At 42.6% G+C, this 23,091-nt stretch overlaps 1 protein-coding gene across 4 annotated transcripts in view; it reads left to right on the forward strand.

Moving 5' to 3' along the window:
* XPNPEP1 (X-prolyl aminopeptidase 1) overlaps positions 1–6,868 on the forward strand; it is a 55,421-nt gene extending 48,553 nt beyond the window's left edge. For 2 of the 4 annotated variants that reach the window (XM_065894706.1, XM_065894707.1), the window contains exons 18-21: positions 878–1,051; positions 1,663–1,739; positions 2,961–3,059; positions 6,322–6,868. In XM_065894706.1, coding sequence (XP_065750778.1) covers positions 878–1,051; positions 1,663–1,739; positions 2,961–3,059; positions 6,322–6,450 — 479 coding nt within the window. In that variant the 3' untranslated portion in view covers positions 6,451–6,868. The remainder of the gene's footprint in view (positions 1–877; positions 1,052–1,662; positions 1,740–2,960; positions 3,060–6,321) is intronic. The other 2 variants (XM_065894711.1, XM_065894708.1) reach the window with 1 other exon arrangement.
* Positions 6,869–23,091: the final 16,223 nt, after the last annotated feature.

The following is a 23,091-nucleotide window of genomic DNA, read 5'->3' on the forward strand; positions in this document are numbered from 1 at the left end:
GTGATTCCTTCAATCGTACGGCAGGCTTTTTCTTGTTCAGGCATCCGACGTGTCTAAGTTTGGGTGGAAGAACATGTCCTTCCCTTGCCGTACCAGCCCCCAGCCTACTTCAGGCCCATCCTGGGCAAATGGGGGTGCTGCATGGACTGAGCTGAGAGGACCTCCAGGGAGCCAGGTTTCGGACTGGGCCCAGGGTCAGGTGTGAACCTCCCTCCTGACCAATTATGGTGTCGGGTGACCCATGTGGGTGGCTCCCAGGAGAGGGCAGCAGGGCATGACGGCCTCAGGGCCCCAGTGGAAGTTGGCGCAGCCTCCTGTCTGCCCTTCAGTGCTGGGCCAGTGCCTCCTTTCAGGACCCTCATTGGGATTTACTTTACTGAGAACCTGACTTGAGACATACACCTTTTTGCATGAGGATGGGTGGGTGGGCCCTTGCACGGGGAGTTGACAAGACCTGGGCCTCGAGTCTGCTTAGGCTGGGCCGGCACTCATCTCCCTGGGGCACCACTTTCCTCATGCTTGCAGTCTGGTTAGAATCTCATCTTGTAATTCTGAAACTGTAGGGTCCCAGCGCTGGGAAGGGAACGTCCATGTCATCTACTGCAGCCCTTACCTGCTACAGGCGACCATTCCTCACCAGCATCCTCCAGCTTCAGACTGAGCTCTGACTGGTGGGGCAGCTGCCCTCCTCAGGAGCTCTGACTGTGAGAAAGTTCTTCTTGGTGTTGGGCTGAAACCTGAATCCTCCAGTAACTTTCACCCGCTGGTTTCTGTTTCACCTTCTGGAGCCAAACATAACAAATGTAATCTCCAAAGTGCTTTGCAAGTTGAAAAGTACTGTACAGAATCACCGAGTGCTTCTTACTGTGTCTTTCAGGCCACCTTCTTGACTCCTTTGCCCGCTCAGCTTTATGGGATTCTGGCCTGGATTACCTGCACGGGACGGGACACGGTGTTGGGTCTTTTCTGAATGTTCACGAGGGTCCTTGCGGCATCAGTTATAAAACATTCTCTGATGAGCCCTTGGAGGCCGGCATGATTGTCACTGATGGTAGGTGTCCCTCACCTAGAGGGTGTGCATGGGTCCTCTGGCCTTTCTGAAAGCTCTTTGTTGTTTCTTATATTTTCATTATTATAAAGTAAATTGGAAATAATTTCCCCCTCCTGAATTAAACAACAAACAACCACCTTTTTTGATTATAAAAGTGATAAATATTCATTGTAGAAGAAGTGAGACTATGGAACAGTATAAAGAAGAAAATGATACATCATTTGTAATCCAGACACCCAGGGGAAACATGGCTTAATAATTTGCTATGTTAGCTTCTTGTCTTTTCCCATGTCGTTACCACATCTTTGTGAATGTATTTTACTGCCTGCATCATTGTGTCTTATGGATATGCCCCATCATTTATTTGGCGGGTCCTCTGTTATTGTACTCCCTACCCTGCAGCCAGTTCTCAGGAACTTCTGAGCCTCTGTCTGGACCTCAAGTGCCTATTAAAAGTGCCCTGCGGGAGGAGGCGTCTCTGGGCTCTTACACCCAGATTAAGTGGCCCTTCATCTGTTTCTTGGGAAGCGCTGTCATCCCAGGAGTGCAAGCTTCTCTGTGCTTATCTTCATGGTGGGCTGTTTCTCATTTTGGGGTTTGGTTTGTTTTAGAGCCAGGGTATTATGAAGACGGGGCTTTCGGAATTCGCATTGAGAATGTTGTCCTGGTGGTGCCTGTGAAGACCAAGGTGAGTAATTAGGTTTTTGTTTTTTAAATTCCCTTATTCCTTAATGGGGGAGGATGAGGACTTTTGTCCTTGGAACCAAGAGCATGTCATTCTGGGGCCAGAATGGAGCCTCCTTCCCCTGATAGTGGTGCCTCTCCTGGACTTCATCCTCCTCTGCAAAGCCAGAGGGAAAATCCTTAGTGAACTGGGACCCTGAACTGGACCTCATGGAGCCCCAGGCAGCCCCCTGCTTGCTGTTAGTTGGGGCTCCGAGCTTACTGGAGGCAGCTTCTTTGTCGTCAAAGCCGCCTCTGCTGTGGGGGAGGGGTGCTCGCTTAAAGGCCCCTTCCAGACACTGAAGCAGAATCTCCAGGGCTGGGGCCCGGGAACTATTTTTCAACAAATGCCCCAGATGATTTTTATCAGGTAAAGCTGAGGAGGCCCGAGTTACCCCCTGGGTCGGGCCCCACAGGTGTGGTGCCCTCTGGAAGACAGGTGTGTCACCCTCTCCCCATCACGTTACCAAGAGGTCGCAGGCTTTAGGTGCTGGGCTTGACCTGGAAGAGACCTGTTTGCTTCTCCTCCATGGGTGATTTTGGAAATAGAACCGTTGGAGGGAGGTGGCTTCCTAAGTCTTCAGGGAAGCTGACTGCAGGGGTCTGCTCTCTGCTTGCACACTGATGTCACTCTTCTTGAGAGTGGCCTCTCCCCTCACTCCCACAGGCCCCGCCAGGAACAGAGACCCATCGTGCCCTGTGTACCCTGGCCATTCCATGCCACGTGCACTGGACAGACCTGTTACCTGTCACCTGATGGGCCTGGCTGGGTCAAGGCAGGCTGCATGGCTGATGTCAAAAAAAAGGGATCTGCTGGGGAACTTATGCCTTAGCAGAGGCTCGAGAACCAAAACCAGAGATCCCCCTGCTTCCAGACACCCTCTGTGCCTCTTCTCCATCACAGCAGGCAGGAGTCTTGTGGACCTGCTGCTGGGAGCCCCTCAGCACTCTTTGGCTTTTCCTGGTGGCACAGGCTGTGGTTTGCACAGTGGAGCAGCTCTTGGAAAGTGGCATCCGCTGTGTTCATCGTGTCTCCCGTGTCTATTAAAAATGGTGACCAGCTAACCACGTCTCGATTCCTAGTTACACCTGGCTCTGAGGGACGGTCCTGTCGGGTAGGAGTGACCTCGTGGCGGGTCATGGTGGTAAAGAGGAGTAAAAGCTTGTTTTCTTCATTCTCCCACAGTATAACTTCAGTAACCGGGGAAGCCTGACCTTTGACCCTCTAACTTTGGTTCCGATACAGACCAAGATGATAGATGTGGATTCTCTTACAGACAAAGAGGTAACAAGGGAGCCTTGGGGGAGGGCAGAAGCGTGTGGGGTGGAGAGCTGCCCTACGTTCTCTCCTCCGCTGTCACTTTTAAGTTAGAGCCTAGGCCAGCTGAGTTGGAAAATCCTAGGTCTCCTGAGGGCTGGAGGTGCTTTTCCTGTGGTTTTGGGTCTCGAGGTAGCTGTGGCCCTGCTCCCCTCACTGTTGGGGACGGTGGGGCTTCACAGGTGGGAACGAATGGTGTGCTCTTGCTTTCCAGGAGGGCCAGAGCCATAGCTGCCCTGAGGCGTGTTTAGCAAACATGGGCATGTGTCTTCCCTGCATTTTTGTGGGTGGGTGGGTGGGGCCGTTGCACACGCCAGATTGTTTTCTTGTGTTGCGTGAAACTAAGGAACTGAGAAGCAAACGCTATTACCATATGCCGAGTTTTGTCACAGGCAGGGAGAGACGTTGTTGCTCTGGGCTCTGAAACCCGTCACAGAGCAGACGCACAGCAGCGCTCACCTGTCAGGCTCAGAGGGTGACAGGTCTTGGAAGCCCTGCAAATCCCAGCACGGGTCCCCAGGCTCATGAGGCCAGGTGAGGCGGCAGGCCCAGGAACCTGGAGTAAGGCTTGAGGGATGGGGCAGGTGATCAGGGTCAGAGCAGGGACAAGGGTCAGAACAGGGTGGAAACAACGCCACCCTGTCTGTCTGCTGTGAAGTGGTCAGGCCCAGGCCAGGAAGCCAGAAGCCAGAAGGACAGGAATTCCAGAGCAAGGCAGGCAGGCAGCAGCGCAGCAGAAGGCAAAGGCAGGAGCGTGGTGCATCACTCGAGGGATGAGCAGTTCTCGTTACCAGAGGCAGCCACTGGCCTCACCCCAGGGGCTTCTGAGGCAGAAACGTACCCTCAGTGGAGCCTGCGTGGGCCCTGTGCTTGGCACTAGAGGAAAGCGCCTCTGAGGGCCGAGGAGCCCCCTTCTGCAGGGCCGTGGAACGGGCTCCTCCCAGCCAGAAGCTCCCTCTCTGCCCCATCCAGCTCACAGATGGGTGACAGAGGAAGGTCATCCACTTGCTGCTTCGATTGCCTCTGTGCTTGGGTACCTCATCTTGGCCGCCAGTGCCTCGATTCAGCCAAACGTTCCCGCTCACAGCACCCAAACGAGCCCTGCTGATGCTGGTTTATTCAGGCTGTAGATGGATACAGAACAGGCAGCAGCCTGTCAGCAGCACAGTGTCAGGTGTGTCTTTTCAGCGGGAAGAGTCTCTCCTGCGGCCCTGGGCCTCTTCTCCGGTCCCCACAGGGCTGGCTTAGGTGAGAGGGGATGACTGGAGGATTCAGCACAGAAGTGAGCATGGCAGCCACCCTGCTTACAGCCCTCTGCCCAAGGAACCAGTCTCTTCTTGTGGCCCTCGAGCACAGCTTCCAGGGTCTTAGCAAGGGACCCTCTACTGATAAGTCACTTTACCCTCTTGGAAGCCCAAGGCTGTGGCATCTGCCAAGTGATTCCAGGTCACATAGGCCTTGCTGTCCGCGTGAAGTGTACCAGTCAGGAGACATTTCTCCCATGTGACCTTCCACTTTTTCCAGGGAAATAGTGCATGAGGAAGGTTAAGCGAGGCCATTTTTCCTTGGGGGAGAGAGTCTTTTTAACCTGTGACTCCCCCGTGACATTGGACAGAGACCAGTGCTGTCTGCCTGGTCCAGTGTTCATTACTGTACCTTACATACCCCAATCACTGAACTATTCTTTTAGCCAGTTAGTTTTTATAGGACAGATAACATCTTCTTACCTTGGAATCATTAGAAGTTTCCACAAATTACAAGTAGAGGACAGTATTTAATATTCCAAGCAGAGTGTATTTATTATCTCTTTTAGCAAAAGTGTTCATTTCCCATATACCACTCAGTAAATCTGGGGCTTCATTCTGTCTTAAGGCATCGTAATACCCCACGGCAAGAAGCTGTCCATTGGGCTTTTAAAGTACTAGTCATTGCCCTTTACCGTCTCCCAGTCTTAGTAGAAACTTTAGGGAGTTTTGGGGTTAGTGCTGCATCCCCATCGATTTGTCACCAGGTGGCAGCAGAGGACTTTGGTTGGACATGAATGTGTGTGCTGCAGGCTGCCAAGGCCTTTGTGACGTTGCTCCGGCCCCCTGCGGGTGCCCCAGCTTGCCCCAACCAAAAGGGTCTTGGGAGTGTCTGTGTGGCCCCAGTCCTGCTCCTGTCTGCACTGTTGAGCTGCTTTGGACGGAGGCTGCCTGACAGCCCTGCCTGGCCTTGCTGCTGACATGCAGCTGCTTGCTTGTGTTTGATATCCCACCCCTCTTCCCCACCTCTTATCAGTGGGCATAGGAGCACCAGTTGGCTCAAAGTCATCGGCGACACCAACCCGTCTGTCTGATGTGATGTGGTCAGGCCCCCCTCGGGGCAGTGGAGAGCGTGGGTTGTCATCCTCTTGGCAGAACGGGCTTCCCTCCAGCCCTCATCCTCCCTCACTCCTCACCCGGAGGAGATTGGCAGAACCCTTGTCATCAGGTTCAGCGCATCAGTACCCCCCGCCCTGTCCCAACAGATAGACAGACAGACAGACAGACAGACACAGACACACACACACACACATCCCAAGTCCGATCAGGTTCCATACTTTTACCTCTTTTTTATCTCCTGGTGTGGTGGCTCCATTCATTTGAGGCTCTGAAAGTCAAGCTTACTCCCAGCCTCACCCTGCAGCAGCGCAGGCCTTGACCTCCAAAGGCTTTGGGCGCATCTAGACGGCCACACTCACAAGACCCTCACCGGCTTGACTGATCCTAGTTTATTCAGCTTTGTAGGCGGATACGGGATAGGAAACTCAGCGCATTGGTAGGACAGCCTCAGGTGTGTCTTCACAGCAGCTGAGGCAACCAGGGTGGGTGCAGGAGCTGTGAGACCCCTGCCCCCACTCTCTCGCCATGGCTTCCAGGGGTGCTGTCGAGGGGGACACCCGGTTACAGGTTACTCTGCATCCAGAGCCACAGCCTGCCGTCAGGCATTCGTGGTTCCCTCACCGTCACTCCAGTCCACATGCAGGTGGTTCCAGGAGCATTTTCACCATCGGCCATGTGGCCTCGTCCCATCTATTTCCAGGGAGGTAGAACACAAGGAGGTCGCTTGTCCATGAGCAGGGAGAAAGGGTTTTGTGCTCCTTTACTCTCATCCTGTGATCTCAGCACATGGTGCCTCACTGCTCGCTGCGCAGCCTTTGGTGAAGGTGTGATGGTGAGACCGCGTCTGTATTCCTTCCCTCTTGCAGTGCGACTGGCTCAACAACTACCACCTGACCTGCAGGGACGTGATCGGGAAGGAACTGCAAAAACAGGGCCGCCAGGAAGCCCTCGAGTGGCTCATCAGAGAGACGCAGCCCATCTCCAAACAGCATTAATACCTGTTTTTTTTTTTTTTTTTAAACGCTCTGGGGAAAGGAAGAAGCCTGGCCCACCCCTGACATCTTTTCCCTTTCTCTCCTTCTCCCTTACCTTCCCGTTTTACTTTTAGACTCTGAGAAGAACTGAAAATCTTCTTATCCTCTTTGATATTTTCTTGCAAACACTCGATCTTTTATGAATTTTTTTAAAATTGTTGAGAACGAGCCAAGAATAAATTGCTGCTCCAGAATGAGGGTCACCACAAGCCAAGCCTGAGCAGGGGGATGCCCCGAGCAGCTGCAGGGAGCCCTCTGGCCAGCGATGGTGAAGCAGTGAGTGCTCTGCGACAGTCACGTTCCAGGTGCTAGTCCCTCGTTCATGATCCCCTTCATGCGCACGGGACTGTATTTATGACCAGTGAATAAAATGTCAGAACGTGCTTCATCTCCACCGTCTCTCTTCTTCCGGCACCATCCACCCTGTGTGTGGGGTGGGCTCACGTCCAGGGCACGTTTTCTAGGTGGAAGGACCCCTTTGAGGAGAGATTCCCTGGCCTCCCTGCATATTTTCTGACTTAATTTCAAGCCTCTTAAGTCTTTTCTCTAGAAAACCTAATATTTTGTTGAGTATTCTAAGTTTTTCTTTCCAGATTTTAAAATACGTCATTGATATTAAAAAACAACAACAACGACAAAAAATCATGTCGAAAGTGGCAGTCTACTGTGGTCTACCCTACAGTGGACGGCGCAGGCGTCTCATTGTCTCACTGCTTATAGACAGTGGTCTTTGGCAGGTGCCTGCTACTCCCTATCTGGCTTTCTCTGGACTTGCACACGTGGGGCAGCCTGAAGGGCCGGCAGAGCTAATGCCTCTGAGGCCTCAGACCATGATGGTTGGGCATGGGAAAACGGACTCCTCTTCCCTTGGCTGGGATGTCCGAGGCGTGGTCTACACTGCCTCCTGGGGTTTCTCAGTGGGACTTGAGCCCTCCTTGCCCACTGTGGGAACTTGTTCAATAACACACCCTTTATTTTCTTCCTTCCCTTCTGCGTCTTACTTTCCCTTTCTCCCACCAGTGTTTCCTGGAACCGTCTCCCATTAAACCACTTACATGCAAATCCTTGTCTTTGGGTCTGCTTCTTTAGGAACCCAAGTCATACCCCATAGGTATAACCGCTATTTGCTATGTATTTTTGCCAACTTCTTTCTTTGTATTTAGCATTCAGTAATATATAGAAAAAGTATGTGTGCATGGATAAAAGAATATTTATGTACACATACACATCATATGCACAGACATTGGGCCATTCTGTACATATGCAATTTCCTTTCTTTTTTTTTTTTTGCGGTACGCGGGGTACGCGGGGTACGCGGGCCTCTCACTGTTGTGGCCTCTCCCATTGCGGAGCACAGGCTCCGGACACGCAGGCTCAGTGGCCATGGCTCACGGGCCCAGCCGCTCCGCGGCATGTGGGATCGTCCCGTACTGGGGCACGAACCCGCGTCCCCTGCATCGGCAGGCGGACTCTCAATCACTGCGCCACCAGGGAAGCCCTATTGATTGATTTTTAAATGTTAACCCAAACTTGCATTCCTGTGACACCTCCCACTTGGTCATAATTTTTTGGCTTTTTAAATATATTGCTGGATTCACTTTCTTAATTTTTAAAAAATAATTCTAAAACATCCATGTTCACAAGGGATGTCAGCCTGTAGTTGTCTTTTCTTATAATATCTTTGTCGTACACTGATTTTTATGTTTATCATTTTTTTAAATGTAAGCATTCAAAGTTATAACTTTTCCTACAGACACTTCTTTTTATTTTATTATTTAAATTGAGGTATAGTTGAGATACAATATTATATAAGTTTCAGGTGTACAACATAGTGATTCACAGTTTTTAAAGGTTGTACTCCATTTATAGTTATTATAAAATATTGGCCACATTCCCTGTGCTGTACATGGATATACTGCAGACACTTCTTTAGTTGCATCATATGTATTTTGATATGCTGTTTTAATTTTCATGAATTCAACATTTTTTCTCATTTCTTTTGTGATTTCTTCTTTGACACATAGGCTATTTAGAAATATGTTAATTTTTAAATATTTGGAGATCTTTAAGACATCATTTAGTTTGTTATTAATATCTAATTTAGTTGTATTTTGGTCAGAGAACATACTTTCTTCGATTTCAGTTTTTAAAAACGTATTGATGCTTGTTTTATTGCTTAGCGTCTGGTCTGTTATGGCGAGTGTTAGAGGTGAGATTGAAAACAACGTGCATCCAGCAGTTTGGGGTAGAATGTTCTATAGATATCCATTAGGTCAAGTTGGCTATAGAATAAAAGATAGGATGTTATAGCTATTCTATTATGGCTAGGAGCAAAATCCCCTTCATTACATTTGAATGTACATCCTATAATTAAACCAGATTGAAACAGGTTCCCAAATCCATCTTGAATCAAATTAGAGATTGTTCCTGATCCACTGCTTTCAGCTGGTTCCTTTCTAAAAAGGTATCAACATAATTTTTGGTATCAACATAATTTTTTTCCCGCTGAAAGCAAGTAAAACAAGAGGTCCAAATTATTAACTCTGGCTCCATCACCACGTAGAACTGTGTATTTAAAAAATGACCAAAGATAAGTTTACAACTTCTAGATAATATTACATTTTGTAGATAGAGAAGTTAATTTTATTAATGGCTATAATTCAGAAATTATTTACTATGATAAACAAAGGAATTGAAAATTATGGTTAAGATAAGGAGTTTCTTACCTCCACCTATATCCAGAATCCCATTAAAAATAACTGTCGGGACTTCCCTGGTGGCGCACCAAGGCAGGGGACACGGGTTCAAGCCCTGGTCTGGGAGGATCCCACATGCTGCGGAGCAGCTAGGCCCGTGTGCCACAACTACTGAGCCTGTGTTCTGGAGCCCATGAGCCAACTACGGAGCCTGCGTGCCACAACTGCTGAAGCTCACACACCTAGAGCCCGTGCTCCGCAACAAGAGAAGCCACCGCAACGAGAAGCCCGCGTGCCACAACTGCTGAAGCTCGCGCACCTAGAGCCCATGCTCCGCAACAAGAAGCCACCGCAATGAGAAGCCCGCGCACCACAACGAAGAGTGGCCCGTACTCGCTGCAACTAGAGAAAGCCTGCGCATAGCAACGAAGATAGCAACGAAGACCCAACGCAGCCAAAAATAAATATATATGTTAAAATAAATTTAAAAAAAACCTGTCAATTAAATTTTAAGAACCTGTCAATTAAATCTGACCTGTGATCAATCTGACCTGTGACTAAGTAAAATATATTCTGCAATAAATGATATGGTGTTAATGGTAATAAATGATATGGTGTTAATGGTAATAAATGATATGGTGTTAATGGTAATAAATGATATGGTGTTAATGGTGATAAATGATATGGTGTTAATGGTAATAAATGATATGGTGTTAATGGTGATAAATGATATGGTGTTAATGGTGATAAATGATATGGTGTTAATGGTGATAAATGATATGGTGTTAATGGTAATAAATGATATGGTGTTAATGGTGATAAATGATATGGTGTTAATGGTGATAAATGATATGGTGTTAATGGTAATAAATGATATGGTGTTAATGGTAATAAATGATATGGTGTTAATGGTAATAAATGATATGGTGTTAATGGTGATAAATGATATGGTGTTAATGGTGATAAATGATATGGTGTTAATGGTGATAAATGATATGGTGTTAATGGTGATAAATGATATGGTGTTAATGGTAATAAATGATATGGTGTTAATGGTAATAAATGATATGGTGTTAATGGTAATAAATGATATGGTGTTAATGGTAATAAATGATATGGTGTTAATGGTAATAAATGATATGGTGTTAATGGTAATAAATGATATGGTGTTAATGGTAATAAATGATATGGTGTTAATGGTAATAAATGATATGGTGTTAATGGTAATAAATGATATGGTGTTAATGGTAATAAATGATATGGTGTTAATGGTAATAAATGATATGGTGTTAATGGTAATAAATGATATGGTGTTAATGGTGATAAATGATATGGTGTTAATGGTGATAAATGATATGGTGTTAATGGTGATAAATGATATGGTGTTAATGGTGATAAATGATATGGTGTTAATGGTGATAAATGATATGGTGTTAATGGTAATAAATGATATGGTGTTAATGGTAATAAATGATATGGTGTTAATGGTAATAAATGATATGGTGTTAATGGTGATAAATGATATGGTGTTAATGGTGATAAATGATATGGTGTTAATGGTGATAAATGATATGGTGTTAATGGTGATAAATGATATGGTGTTAATGGTGATAAATGATATGGTGTTAATGGTGATAAATGATATGGTGTTAATGGTGATAAATGATATGGTGTTAATGGTAATAAATGATATGGTGTTAATGGTAATAAATGATATGGTGTTAATGGTGATAAATGATATGGTGTTAATGGTGATAAATGATATGGTGTTAATGGTGATAAATGATATGGTGTTAATGGTGATAAATGATATGGTGTTAATGGTGATAAATGATATGGTGTTAATGGTAATAAATGATATGGTGTTAATGGTAATAAATGATATGGTGTTAATGGTAATAAATGATATGGTGTTAATGGTGATAAATGATATGGTGTTAATGGTGATAAATGATATGGTGTTAATGGTGATAAATGATATGGTGTTAATGGTGATAAATGATATGGTGTTAATGGTGATAAATGATATGGTGTTAATGGTGATAAATGATATGGTGTTAATGGTGATAAATGATATGGTGTTAATGGTAATAAATGATATGGTGTTAATGGTAATAAATGATATGGTGTTAATGGTAATAAATGATATGGTGTTAATGGTGATAAATGATATGGTGTTAATGGTGATAAATGATATGGTGTTAATGGTAATAAATGATATGGTGTTAATGGTAATAAATGATATGGTGTTAATGGTAATAAATGATATGGTGTTAATGGTGATAAATGATATGGTGTTAATGGTGATAAATGATATGGTGTTAATGGTGATAAATGATATGGTGTTAATGGTAATAAATGATATGGTGTTAATGGTAATAAATGATATGGTGTTAATGGTAATAAATGATATGGTGTTAATGGTGATAAATGATATGGTGTTAATGGTGATAAATGATATGGTGTTAATGGTGATAAATGATATGGTGTTAATGGTGATAAATGATATGGTGTTAATGGTAATAAATGATATGGTGTTAATGGTGATAAATGATATGGTGTTAATGGTGATAAATGATATGGTGTTAATGGTGATAAATGATATGGTGTTAATGGTAATAAATGATATGGTGTTAATGGTAATAAATGATATGGTGTTAATGGTAATAAATGATATGGTGTTAATGGTGATAAATGATATGGTGTTAATGGTGATAAATGATATGGTGTTAATGGTGATAAATGATATGGTGTTAATGGTGATAAATGATATGGTGTTAATGGTGATAAATGATATGGTGTTAATGGTGATAAATGATATGGTGTTAATGGTGATAAATGATATGGTGTTAATGGTAATAAATGATATGGTGTTAATGGTAATAAATGATATGGTGTTAATGGTAATAAATGATATGGTGTTAATGGTGATAAATGATATGGTGTTAATGGTGATAAATGATATGGTGTTAATGGTAATAAATGATATGGTGTTAATGGTGATAAATGATATGGTGTTAATGGTAATAAATGATATGGTGTTAATGGTGATAAATGATATGGTGTTAATGGTGATAAATGATATGGTGTTAATGGTGATAAATGATATGGTGTTAATGGTGATAAATGATATGGTGTTAATGGTGATAAATGATATGGTGTTAATGGTGATAAATGATATGGTGTTAATGGTGATAAATGATATGGTGTTAATGGTGATAAATGATATGGTGTTAATGGTGATAAATGATATGGTGTTAATGGTGATAAATGATATGGTGTTAATGGTGATAAATGATATGGTGTTAATGGTGATAAATGATATGGTGTTAATGGTGATAAATGATATGGTGTTAATGGTGATAAATGATATGGTGTTAATGGTGATAAATGATATGGTGTTAATGGTGATAAATGATATGGTGTTAATGGTAATAAATGATATGGTGTTAATGGTGATAAATGATATGGTGTTAATGGTGATAAATGATATGGTGTTAATGGTGATAAATGATATGGTGTTAATGGTGATAAATGATATGGTGTTAATGGTGATAAATGATATGGTGTTAATGGTAATAAATGATATGGTGTTAATGGTAATAAATGATATGGTGTTAATGGTAATAAATGATATGGTGTTAATGGTGATAAATGATATGGTGTTAATGGTAATAAATGATATGGTGTTAATGGTGATAAATGATATGGTGTTAATGGTGATAAATGATATGGTGTTAATGGTGATAAATGATATGGTGTTAATGGTAATAAATGATATGGTGTTAATGGTGATAAATGATATGGTGTTAATGGTGATAAATGATATGGTGTTAATGGTGATAAATGATATGGTGTTAATGGTGATAAATGATATGGTGTTAATGGTGATAAATGATATGGTGTTAATGGTGATAAATGATATGGTGTTAATGGTGATAAATGATATGGTGTTAATGGTGATAAATGATATGGTGTTAATGGTGATAAATGATATGGTGTTAATGGTGATAAATGATATGTGTTAATGGTGATAAATGATATGGTGTTAATGGTAATAAATGATATGGTGTTAATGGTGATAAATGATATGGTGTTAATGGTGATAAATGATATGGTGTTAATGGTAATAAATGATATGGTGTTAATGGTGATAAATGATATGGTGTTAATGGTAATAAATGATATGGTGTTAATGGTGATAAATGATATGGTGTTAATGGTGATAAATGATATGGTGTTAATGGTAATAAATGATATGGTGTTAATGGTAATAAATGATATGGTGTTAATGGTAATAAATGATATGGTGTTAATGGTAATAAATGATATGGTGTTAATGGTAATAAATGATATGGTGTTAATGGTGATAAATGATATGGTGTTAATGGTGGCTGAGAAAAAGGAAGGAAGAAGAGAAATAGGAGATAGGGGATAAAGAACTATTCAGTGTTTTAAAATAAAACACGTACTTACATTTAACTGCTCTAAATGACACATGCTTGTTTAAAGCAAAAATAGTAACAATGTTTTGTGTGTTTATAGCATACATAAGATTAAAATACATGACAATGATAGCACAAAGGACAGGAAGGAGTAATTGAAGGTACACAGTGAAAAGGTCCTTAACAAGTATAGTTCAACTATATTTCCACTCACTACTTTTATTATGAATACTGTTATGTGTATTTTACCACAATAAAAAAATTGGAAAAAATAGGCTATTTCGAAAATTATATGTGGATAAATAGAAATCCTACAAAATCTTATATCATCTTAGAATGTTTGGAGGGGGCACAGAATTTTTACTGTTTTGTTGGTTGCACTGACATTCTTATGCCTTTCTTCAGGTTTTCCAAAGGGCAGTACTTTTCAATGTTCAGTCTTCCTTTAAGGGGGAGCAGAAAGCTGAGCACATAGTTGGTTATCAAAAATCAGTCTAAAAGATTCTTAATGTATTATCGAAGTAGTGTGGAGTAGTCGAAAAAAATCATTTGACTTCACGTCAAGAAATTTGATCGATATATAGTTTGTCACCCTTTTCCAAAACACTGTGGATCTTAATTCATAAAGAAAAGTGTGCTGGACTAGAAATTCAATGGGTTCTTTTCAGCCCTAAAAAAATCTGTAACTCTGATTGATGTATGTTGCTGTGGAGATCGTGGGAAGCTAGACTTCTGAGTTTGCCAGTGGCGTAGTATCAGTACAGTTCCCGTTGCAAGTAACAGAAAACAAAAACCAATGCCCACCCCAATCACCTTAAGCCAAAGAGATGAGCTCTGTGAACACGGATGCTTACTTCACCAGCCTAGCCAGATGGGAACAGCGTCCCACCACCTTTGCCATATTCTGTTAATTAGAAGCAGATGTCAGGTCCTGCCTACCTTCAGGGGTTGTGGTGAGTCTTGTTAAAATCTTTATTGAGGTCTGCCTTCAGTAGGGCATTAATTCCATGTTCACAAGTTTTCTTCCTTTACTCTTTGCCATCCTTAAGGTCAAGTTTTTGCAGTTTTTGATGGTCCTTGGAAATGGCAGAGAACCAGTCAGCTGCAGAAGACAGAAAGTTCCTGCTCAAGGCATTGTGTGGGTTTACCTTGCTTGATCTTCCAATTAAACCTAGTCAGCAGTAAGTTATTGTTACTCCAACACACTGCTTTCTCAATGCCCAGGGGAAGACCGCTAGGTGCCCTGGGGGTGTAAGGAGGCCAGGAAAAGAGGGTCTGCAAAGAGAACAGGCAGAATGAATCTCATTTTCAGGGATCAGGTGAAATCCTTCAACCCAAAGACACAAAGTTCAAATTAATTTGCATCCTTGTTTCCCCATGAATGAAAAATGCTTGAAAGTAGATAAGCAGCTACTTTCATCTGGGTCACTGATTAAAATACCATGTTTATTATGTCCTATTTGAGGGTGTAGGTTTTTGGTCTGACATATATAGAGGTTGCATTCCGCATCTAAAACTTATCACCTGCATGTTTCTAGGGTGAGGCTGCCCCAAACCCCTGAGAAGGGCAAGGTGGTAGAATGGGAAGAATCTAGGGCTTTGGAGACAGATCGGGGATTGTGTTCCAGCCTGCCCTTGCTATCTCTGTGTCATTCAATGAGCAGATTATTTCCCCCTTTTTGAGCTTCAGATCTTTCATTTGTATACTGGACTTAATAATACCCAAATTGAAGATCAAAAGAGTGGATACTAGTGAAAGAGTTTATAAAGTACAAGTGCTCTATGTATGAGGTACTATCTGATTATTAACTCATGGTAGATTTTTCACTGAAGTCTTGGGTCAAGTAAAGGGATATGTTTATCTGACAATGCCAAGATGGAAAACCATAGCATCTTTGCTTGGACACTAGAGTGCTAGGTGGGAAGGACACTGATCTACCCCAATACAGTAATGACTATATTTCATATATTTTGAGTTTGAAAAGGCTTCTGCAATGCTCTGCAAGGCTGTATAAAAAAATAAATGGACTTCAGAGAAATTGCCATAAACATGTAGTGGGAAAACGTGCTGTTCAGAGAATAAAATTTTACTTGTTGATGGACAAAAATTATATGCAGATCCTGCAGGAAGCTACGTACAACACAGTAGTTTTTACCACGAAATGTTAGCAGAACTTACCCTCTTGTTTCCAGAGAATTTTTCCTTTGATCACAGAATCAAGAACAGGCCAAGAATGAGAGTTCTACACTGATTTTCTCCCATGGGACCAGAGAGTTTCTTGATAGTTGAAAAAGGGATTCTTTAATACCTCCTTTCCCTGCTTTTGTTCTAGTTTCTGATGAATTTGGCCACAGGAAAGTAGTGAATCTTGCTGTCTTTGGATATAACTGATTTCAGCATGAGTTAAAGGATTCAGCCTAGAGAAAAAGTAAAATGAGGAGAGAAAAATCCTATTAGGATCATTTTCTTCATTCCAATATAGCTGAGACTGGGGCCTTCCTGCCAGCACATCCTTGGTTTCTTTGTCCAGCTGATTTTTAAATAACTCAGGTGACTGGCCTCATTATTTTTCTTGGGAACTCAATCTACCATGTAACAGAGCTGACTCTGAGGAAGTTCTTCTTGACATAATATTGTGTGTACAGTTTCTTCATACATCTTCCCTTTACTCAATTCCATTCTGTAAGGAAATCAATAAGCATAAAAAAAGAGAAAAGAAAGTAGTTAGGAGATAGACAGGGTAGGGGAACAGGAGTTGTCGGCTGGTAGGACGAGGGACAGGAAAGCAGGCTGTGCCCAGAGTCACCAAGAGAAAGGATGAGTGGAGGGAAAACGGCCCTCAGGGTGGACTGGAAAAGGCAGCAGGGGCTCAGGAGCAACAGCAAATATCCTTAATTTTGAGCTCTCCCTAAACTGAGGTGTGCCTCAAGACGCTGATTTCAGTCATCTCTATGGATTTGGTCAATTTTTCGGTTGCTACTTCGAACTGATATTTAATTATTTTCAAAACTCCATAGCTATTTATGTTAGCTGGCGTAAGCCAAGATTTGAACACCTGTCCCAGGAGGGCTGGGGAGTGAGGTTGAGGAAGATCCAGTTACCCTCCTCCACGTGGTAACTCAGCCGCTGGTTTTCCCACAGACCCGACCCACGCCCTGCTCCCTAGTTCACCTCCCTCATTACTCCATGGTTGAGCTCTGGCTCACAAAGGCGTGGATTTCTGAAGGAAACACAGGAGGGCAGATGCGCGGCACACAAGAGGGCTCTGTATCCAGAGCCAAAGGAAAACTGGGCTCCCCCCATCTGGGCAGAGTCAAGAGCAGAGATTCCACGCAGATGCTGAGAGGATAAAAGCCTCACATGACATTCTTAAGGTTCCCTTGTAAAAAGACATACACAAGTTTGAGAGATATTCAAGAACTACTTCATATCAGTCAGAGCCAAGCATGCTTTCAACATTCAAGCCTTGTTCTAGTCTTCATAGTTACTGGACCACAGATCCAACCATTTAACACACCCCAGTGACTTGCCATTGTTCTTGGGCTGAAATTTGAGATTGTCCATGTGAGCCACAAGACCCTGCCTGAGCCGGTCCTTGTTTGGCTCTCTGGCCCCATGTCTGGCCAGTCTTGTCTATATTCTAGCCACCCTGATCACCGTCTGGTTTCCTCAAATGTGTCACCCTCTCTGTGCTAATGGACCTCCAGATGCTGCTTCCCCTCCCCCAGTTAATCCCCACCCACCTCTATACCATTGCTTAATCACCCCATCTTCAGGGAAACCTCTGTCTCTCACCTGAACTCTCACAGAGCTCTGCCTCCAGAGTAGCTATGATTAGACAATCACACAGGTACACGTGTAAGTGCGTCCACTGCGCTGGACTGTAAACTCCATGAGGACACAGACCTCGTCTTCTTTGCTCACTACTATATCCCCTGGACTTCCAATGCCTTGTCCTTACTGGAAACTTACTCATTTCTGTAGGAAAAATGACTGTGTAGGTTACAGCCCATGCTCAGAGACAACCCCATTTATAGTAAGGTGTAACCCATCTGGAAATGGCCAGAGATCAAGCACCAGGATCCAGAGACCTGTGGGGTGGTTGGTCAAAGTGATTAGAACAATGAACACTGACTGTCTACACTAAGTAAAGGAAACCTTTTCCATTTGGAAACTAGTTGGCTGCCGGTTTAAGTCATCAAAGCAACACTCCAAGCGTCTCACAGGCACCTTCCAGTGGGTTCGCAGGTTTATTAAACACATGTTCAGAAACACACACCCCTCCATGCATCTCAAACATTCTTACAAAGTAATTAACAATCTCTTAGTATTTTGTCTCCTTTCCCGTTGTGCTTTCCCTGACTTCTTAGATATTATATATATATATATATATTTTTTTTTTCTTTCTTTCTCTAATTGGTAACTCACTGAAACTCACCTCTGTTTCTTCACAGCAACCAGTGCACTGTTAGATAACACAATAATACTTAAGGATAACAACCACAGAGTATGTCTTGGGAAAAATAAGAGGCTTTTAGAGAACTTTTTATTTTTCTTATATTGTGGGTAGCTCACGGGGATATTTAAGTCCCAGTTAAATGTGTATTAGAAGAGTGAAGAGATTCACTGATGTTACATAGATGAGCACAGATCGTCAATTATCCAGAAGCTGCATCATTCAAAGATACAAGGAAAGGGAACTGGTGAATAGAAACCCCCTTGGCTGCAGGAGTCACCCAAGCACATGAATGAGCTAATAATTTCGGGAGAAAGGAGCCAAGATGAAGTGGGAAGAGAAACCAGATTCTTTTCCTTTTTTTTTAGCTAAAAACTTTGCAGGAGAAAAGCGTGGTGTCTTCAATTTCAGCTGTTAGGTAGGATAACAGAGTGGAAGATGGATTAGAATAGATTTTATTCTGTGCTTTGCTACCACCTAGCCAAATGACCTTGAACCAGTCATCTCAACTTTTGTGGACACTATTTTTTTCATCTAAAAAATAAAACGATTTCATAAAGTGGACCAATTCTAAGGCCCTTTCTGGCTCAAACATTCTAGAGAGACATGGTACACAAACCTCAAAGGCTTAAGGAATGTATCTGTTCTAGTCCAGTGGGGGATTTGAACATGACTAATATAAGGATCATTAGAAACTGGAAAGTCACAAGGTGATGCCTTTCATTTTCCCCTCTGAAAATGACTCTCATCCATGGGGTTCCTATGTGCAATGATATTACATAAGGCAAGTAAAAGAGATAACAGCAGGAGAGACAAAAAGTACTTCATAGAGTAAGCAAAAATCATTAAAATTTTCACAGTGTTAGGTGGACATTATTATTATTATTATTATTATTATTGGAGAACACTAGAATGACCTTTAGTGTGCTTAAAACGAATCACTTTACAAAAAGCACGAACACTTTTTAAAATGTAACTTTGGACAGAGTACACAAATTAAAAGAACGGTATCAAAAACCACAGTCGCGTGGTCTGATCCTCTAAAATGAACTTTAGGAATCTCTGAGCAATTTACTAGGATCCTAAATGTTCATCCAACGAGCCTAGCTATGTTTCTACAGATTTGAATGTTGCACTGAGAACAGCTGCTCAAAGATGAGTTCCCTCTGTCAGTCTCCACAGTTTTTCAAGGTCAAGTTACCTGTGAGGCCATTTGCATCCTCACTCCTTAAAAGTGTGCTATGAAATAAACCAGCAGGATGTACTGGGCGGAAACTGATTCCCAGAACACATATGGATAAGCCAGTCAAACATTAAACATTTTATTTGAAAGAGGAAAAGAAGCAAAGAAAGATGTACCAATACACACTGTTCAAGGAACAGGAGTTTCTACTAAAAGACAGAAGTTACACAGCAGCAGTTATGACTCTTAATGGCATTTTGTCACATGGGAAGACATATCCTACCAGATATCTTGCAGGGAAGACTTTCAAGAGAGGTCATACCTAATCTATCCCATATACTTAAAAATGGCCAAATCTGAAACTCAACAAGTTGTTTTAGAGATGAGGGAACAGGGTCACAGAAGTTAGGTGCCATCGTTCATGGCCATCTGGAGTCAACGTTTTATTCACTAAGACCCTGGCTGAAGCACTCTATCCTTTACTGCAGGACTTCTTGCTAAAAACCCACGCCATCAAATGTCCCCCTGTTCTAATCACAAAGTGGTCTGCAATGTTGCTCCTTAGTTTTCCTTGAGGCCAGATTATCACCAGCCAGGACGTCTGTATAAGGACCTTCCCCACACTTGAAGTGGTGTATTAATTAAGTCAACCGCAGGCCAAGTTCTTTAACGTTTTCTCTCTTGGGATTACTTCTCTGCCCTGGGTGAGCATCTGCTCTGCACCTCTGGGGCTAGGCAGTCCTGGATGTGCTATGGAGTCCTTCACCTCCATTCCTAACCCACCTGCTACTTGCCATCTAAACTACTGGAGGGAGCCGAGACAGAATACTGGTTGGTTGACTAGTCCTAAGTGTAGGATACAGCAATTTTACCCCACCTACTAGAAGTGGGGAACTTCTCTCATTGCTCACATGGCAAACCTTGTTTGCTTTTTTTTTCATGTGTGCACATATTGTAAAGGTGCAGTCTGCTGGTTCTAGTTCAGTGTCTATTATAGACAGTTGATGCCACCTGCAAAGCCCACTTAAATCTACAAAGTAAATTACTCTTTTACTCACATTTATGCACCTAAACCAATGTGCTGGTTCTTTTTATTTTTTAAATTTATTTTATCAAAGTATAGTTGATTTACAATGTTGTGTTAATTTCTACTGTATAGCAAAGTGATTCAGTTATATACACACACACACACACACACACACACATATTCTTTTCCATTACGGTTTATCACAGGATATTGAATATAGTTCCCTGTGCTATACCGTAGGACCTTGTAAGACTCTGTCTTTTCTGTACTACATTTACTATTTTAGATCATAAAGAATGCTTCCCATTTTTTTTCATTAAAGTAATATAACACTGATTTACAAACTGAAAAAGACAATAGTTATAGGGCAACTGATTTTCTTCACACAACCACGTACCCAGCCCTGAGCAGAGGGCAATGTGCTGGTTCTGGACGGAGAAAGAAAGACTTAGTGAGCGTTTACTTATCACTTATCATCAGCTGGTAGAGTGTGCACACGGAGGCGGCTGTGCGCTGAGTTACACACTCGCTCTACGGTGGTTCCCTGTCACGGGCTCTACTTGTGGAAGTCATGGGTTCCTCACATCAGCATGCTTATTCAGAAGCACCTTACGTAGAACTTCAGAACCAGGAGAGAGCCAAGTGATAATCTGGTCCAGCACCAGACTGGCTGGGGCTGGGGCGCTGGACCATAGGAGGATTGGTACATGACTTTGGTCTCAGGTACATCATGTTCTTCTGAATTAGTTGAGACTATTTATTTGATTTCAAGTAACTGGAAACCACTTAAGCTAGTGTAAAGTGAAAATGGGAATTTATCATAAAGATAGGGGAAAGGGGACTCATAGAGGCAAAGGAAAACAGCTGAGCCTCAGGAGCTGGAACTGGGAAAGTGCAAAGTGACAGGAACCCAGGAAACCCTTGGTGCCTCTCACACCTCTGCTTTGTTCTGTTCATTTGTCTATATCTGTAGACTGGCTCTCTTAGCAGATAATCACATGGCAGAAAGGATCTGGATTAGATCCACAGGGGTAACTTCTATTCTCCATCCCCATGAAAAGGATTCTCATTAATCCACCTTGCGTTAGATGCTGTGTTAATTACATTATTGGCCCCAATTCTTTACTGCCCTTTCAAAGAATTATATTTCTACAATCACTGCATGGTCTCTTGGTGAACAGACGGCAGTGAGAAAACTCTTACAGGATGCTGGAAGAATGGCAACCCGTGTTATGTACTGGTAAATATTTTGTGAAACTATTGCCTGTGGCAGTCTGGAAAACAGAGTATTCTTGACTTGGGTTAATCAGTTTTAAAGCAGAATTTGAAAACGTGAGCTGGTTGCTACTAGCCTTTTTTGATAAGGTAGTACAAGAAAGGGATGGGCTCAGGGAAGAAAGTTTGCCAACAGATTCAGATAGATATAGAGAGCCCAGGGATTCTGGGACTCTCAGGGTTGAAAATGAAACCGCTTCTAACCATTTCAAGGTGTGGCCATTAAAGCACAGCCTTAGGACCGAGACCAAATCCAGAGCACAGCCACTAAGACAAAATCTCAGAGCAAACAAATGTCGCAGTCTTTGTTAACTCTTCTGAAACTCTTCTATTACCGAGTAGATCCTTTTACCCAGACAAAAGTGTTGCTAGAAATACTAGGGATGTGGTCCCACCTAAGCCCAGGCGGCAGATGCTCCTGGTGCCCCACCCAGACTCCCTTCACCAGGTTGATGCCCTCATCCCCCAGCTGCCGCTAGTGGCTCTCACCTGCCATCTCTTCCACATGATGACCCCTAGTTGACTGGAACTGTCCCAACCTCCCGCTGGCTTATGGCCTTTGTCTCTTCATTCAGTGGCCTTTTCACAAAGAATTTCCAATGACTGCAAACTTAAAACAAGAAGGCAGAGTTTCAAATGGAAACCTAGAGCAGCTCTAGAAGTTAACTCATCAGTGAGGGTGTGGAACAGTGACTCTGCTTTATATATTTACTTAATATGTGAGATCCCAGGAAGACAATCCCACAGCATTTAAGCAACTCTCCTCCATGTGATGTAGATAAAAATAATACCCGAGTCACAGGCAGCATCCTTTTTTTTCCATTTTCCCTGATAATTCTGCTGAAGTTTAAAAGAGAATAGGAAAATGCGGAATATTATATAGAACACATCACAAAACCAGCTCACAAAGCCTCAGTGACTGTAACAAAAGGCAACTGATATGAATAGTAAGAAAAGGGAATCATTACTACCCAGAATATCTTTTTTTTTTTAACATCTTCATTGGAGTATAATTGCTTTACAATGGTGTGTTAGTTTCTGCTTTATAACAAAGTGAATCAGTTATACATATACATATGTTCCCATATCTCTTCCCTCTTGCATCTCCCTCCCTCCCACCCTCCCTATCCCACCCCTCTAGGTGGTCACAAACCACCGAGCTGATCTCCCTGTGCTATGTGGCTGCTTCCCACTAGCTCCTATTTTATGTTTGGTAGTGTATATATGTCCATGCCTCTCTCTCACTTTGTCACAGCTTACCGTTCCCCCTCCCCATATCCTCAAGTCCATTCTCTAGTAGGTCTGTGTCTTTATTCCTGTCTTACCCCTAGGTTCTTCATGGACTTTTTTTTTTTCTTCGATTCCATATATATGTGTTAGCACAGGTATTTGTCTTTCTCTTTCTCACTTACTTCACTCTGTATGACAGATTCTAGGTCCATCCACCTCACTACAAATACTCAATTTCATTTCTTTTTATGGCTGAGTAATATTCCATTGTATATATGTGCCTCATCTT

Source organism: Phocoena phocoena, chromosome 16, assembly GCF_963924675.1.
Source record: "Phocoena phocoena chromosome 16, mPhoPho1.1, whole genome shotgun sequence".
Classification (NCBI taxonomy): domain Eukaryota; kingdom Metazoa; phylum Chordata; class Mammalia; order Artiodactyla; family Phocoenidae; genus Phocoena; species Phocoena phocoena.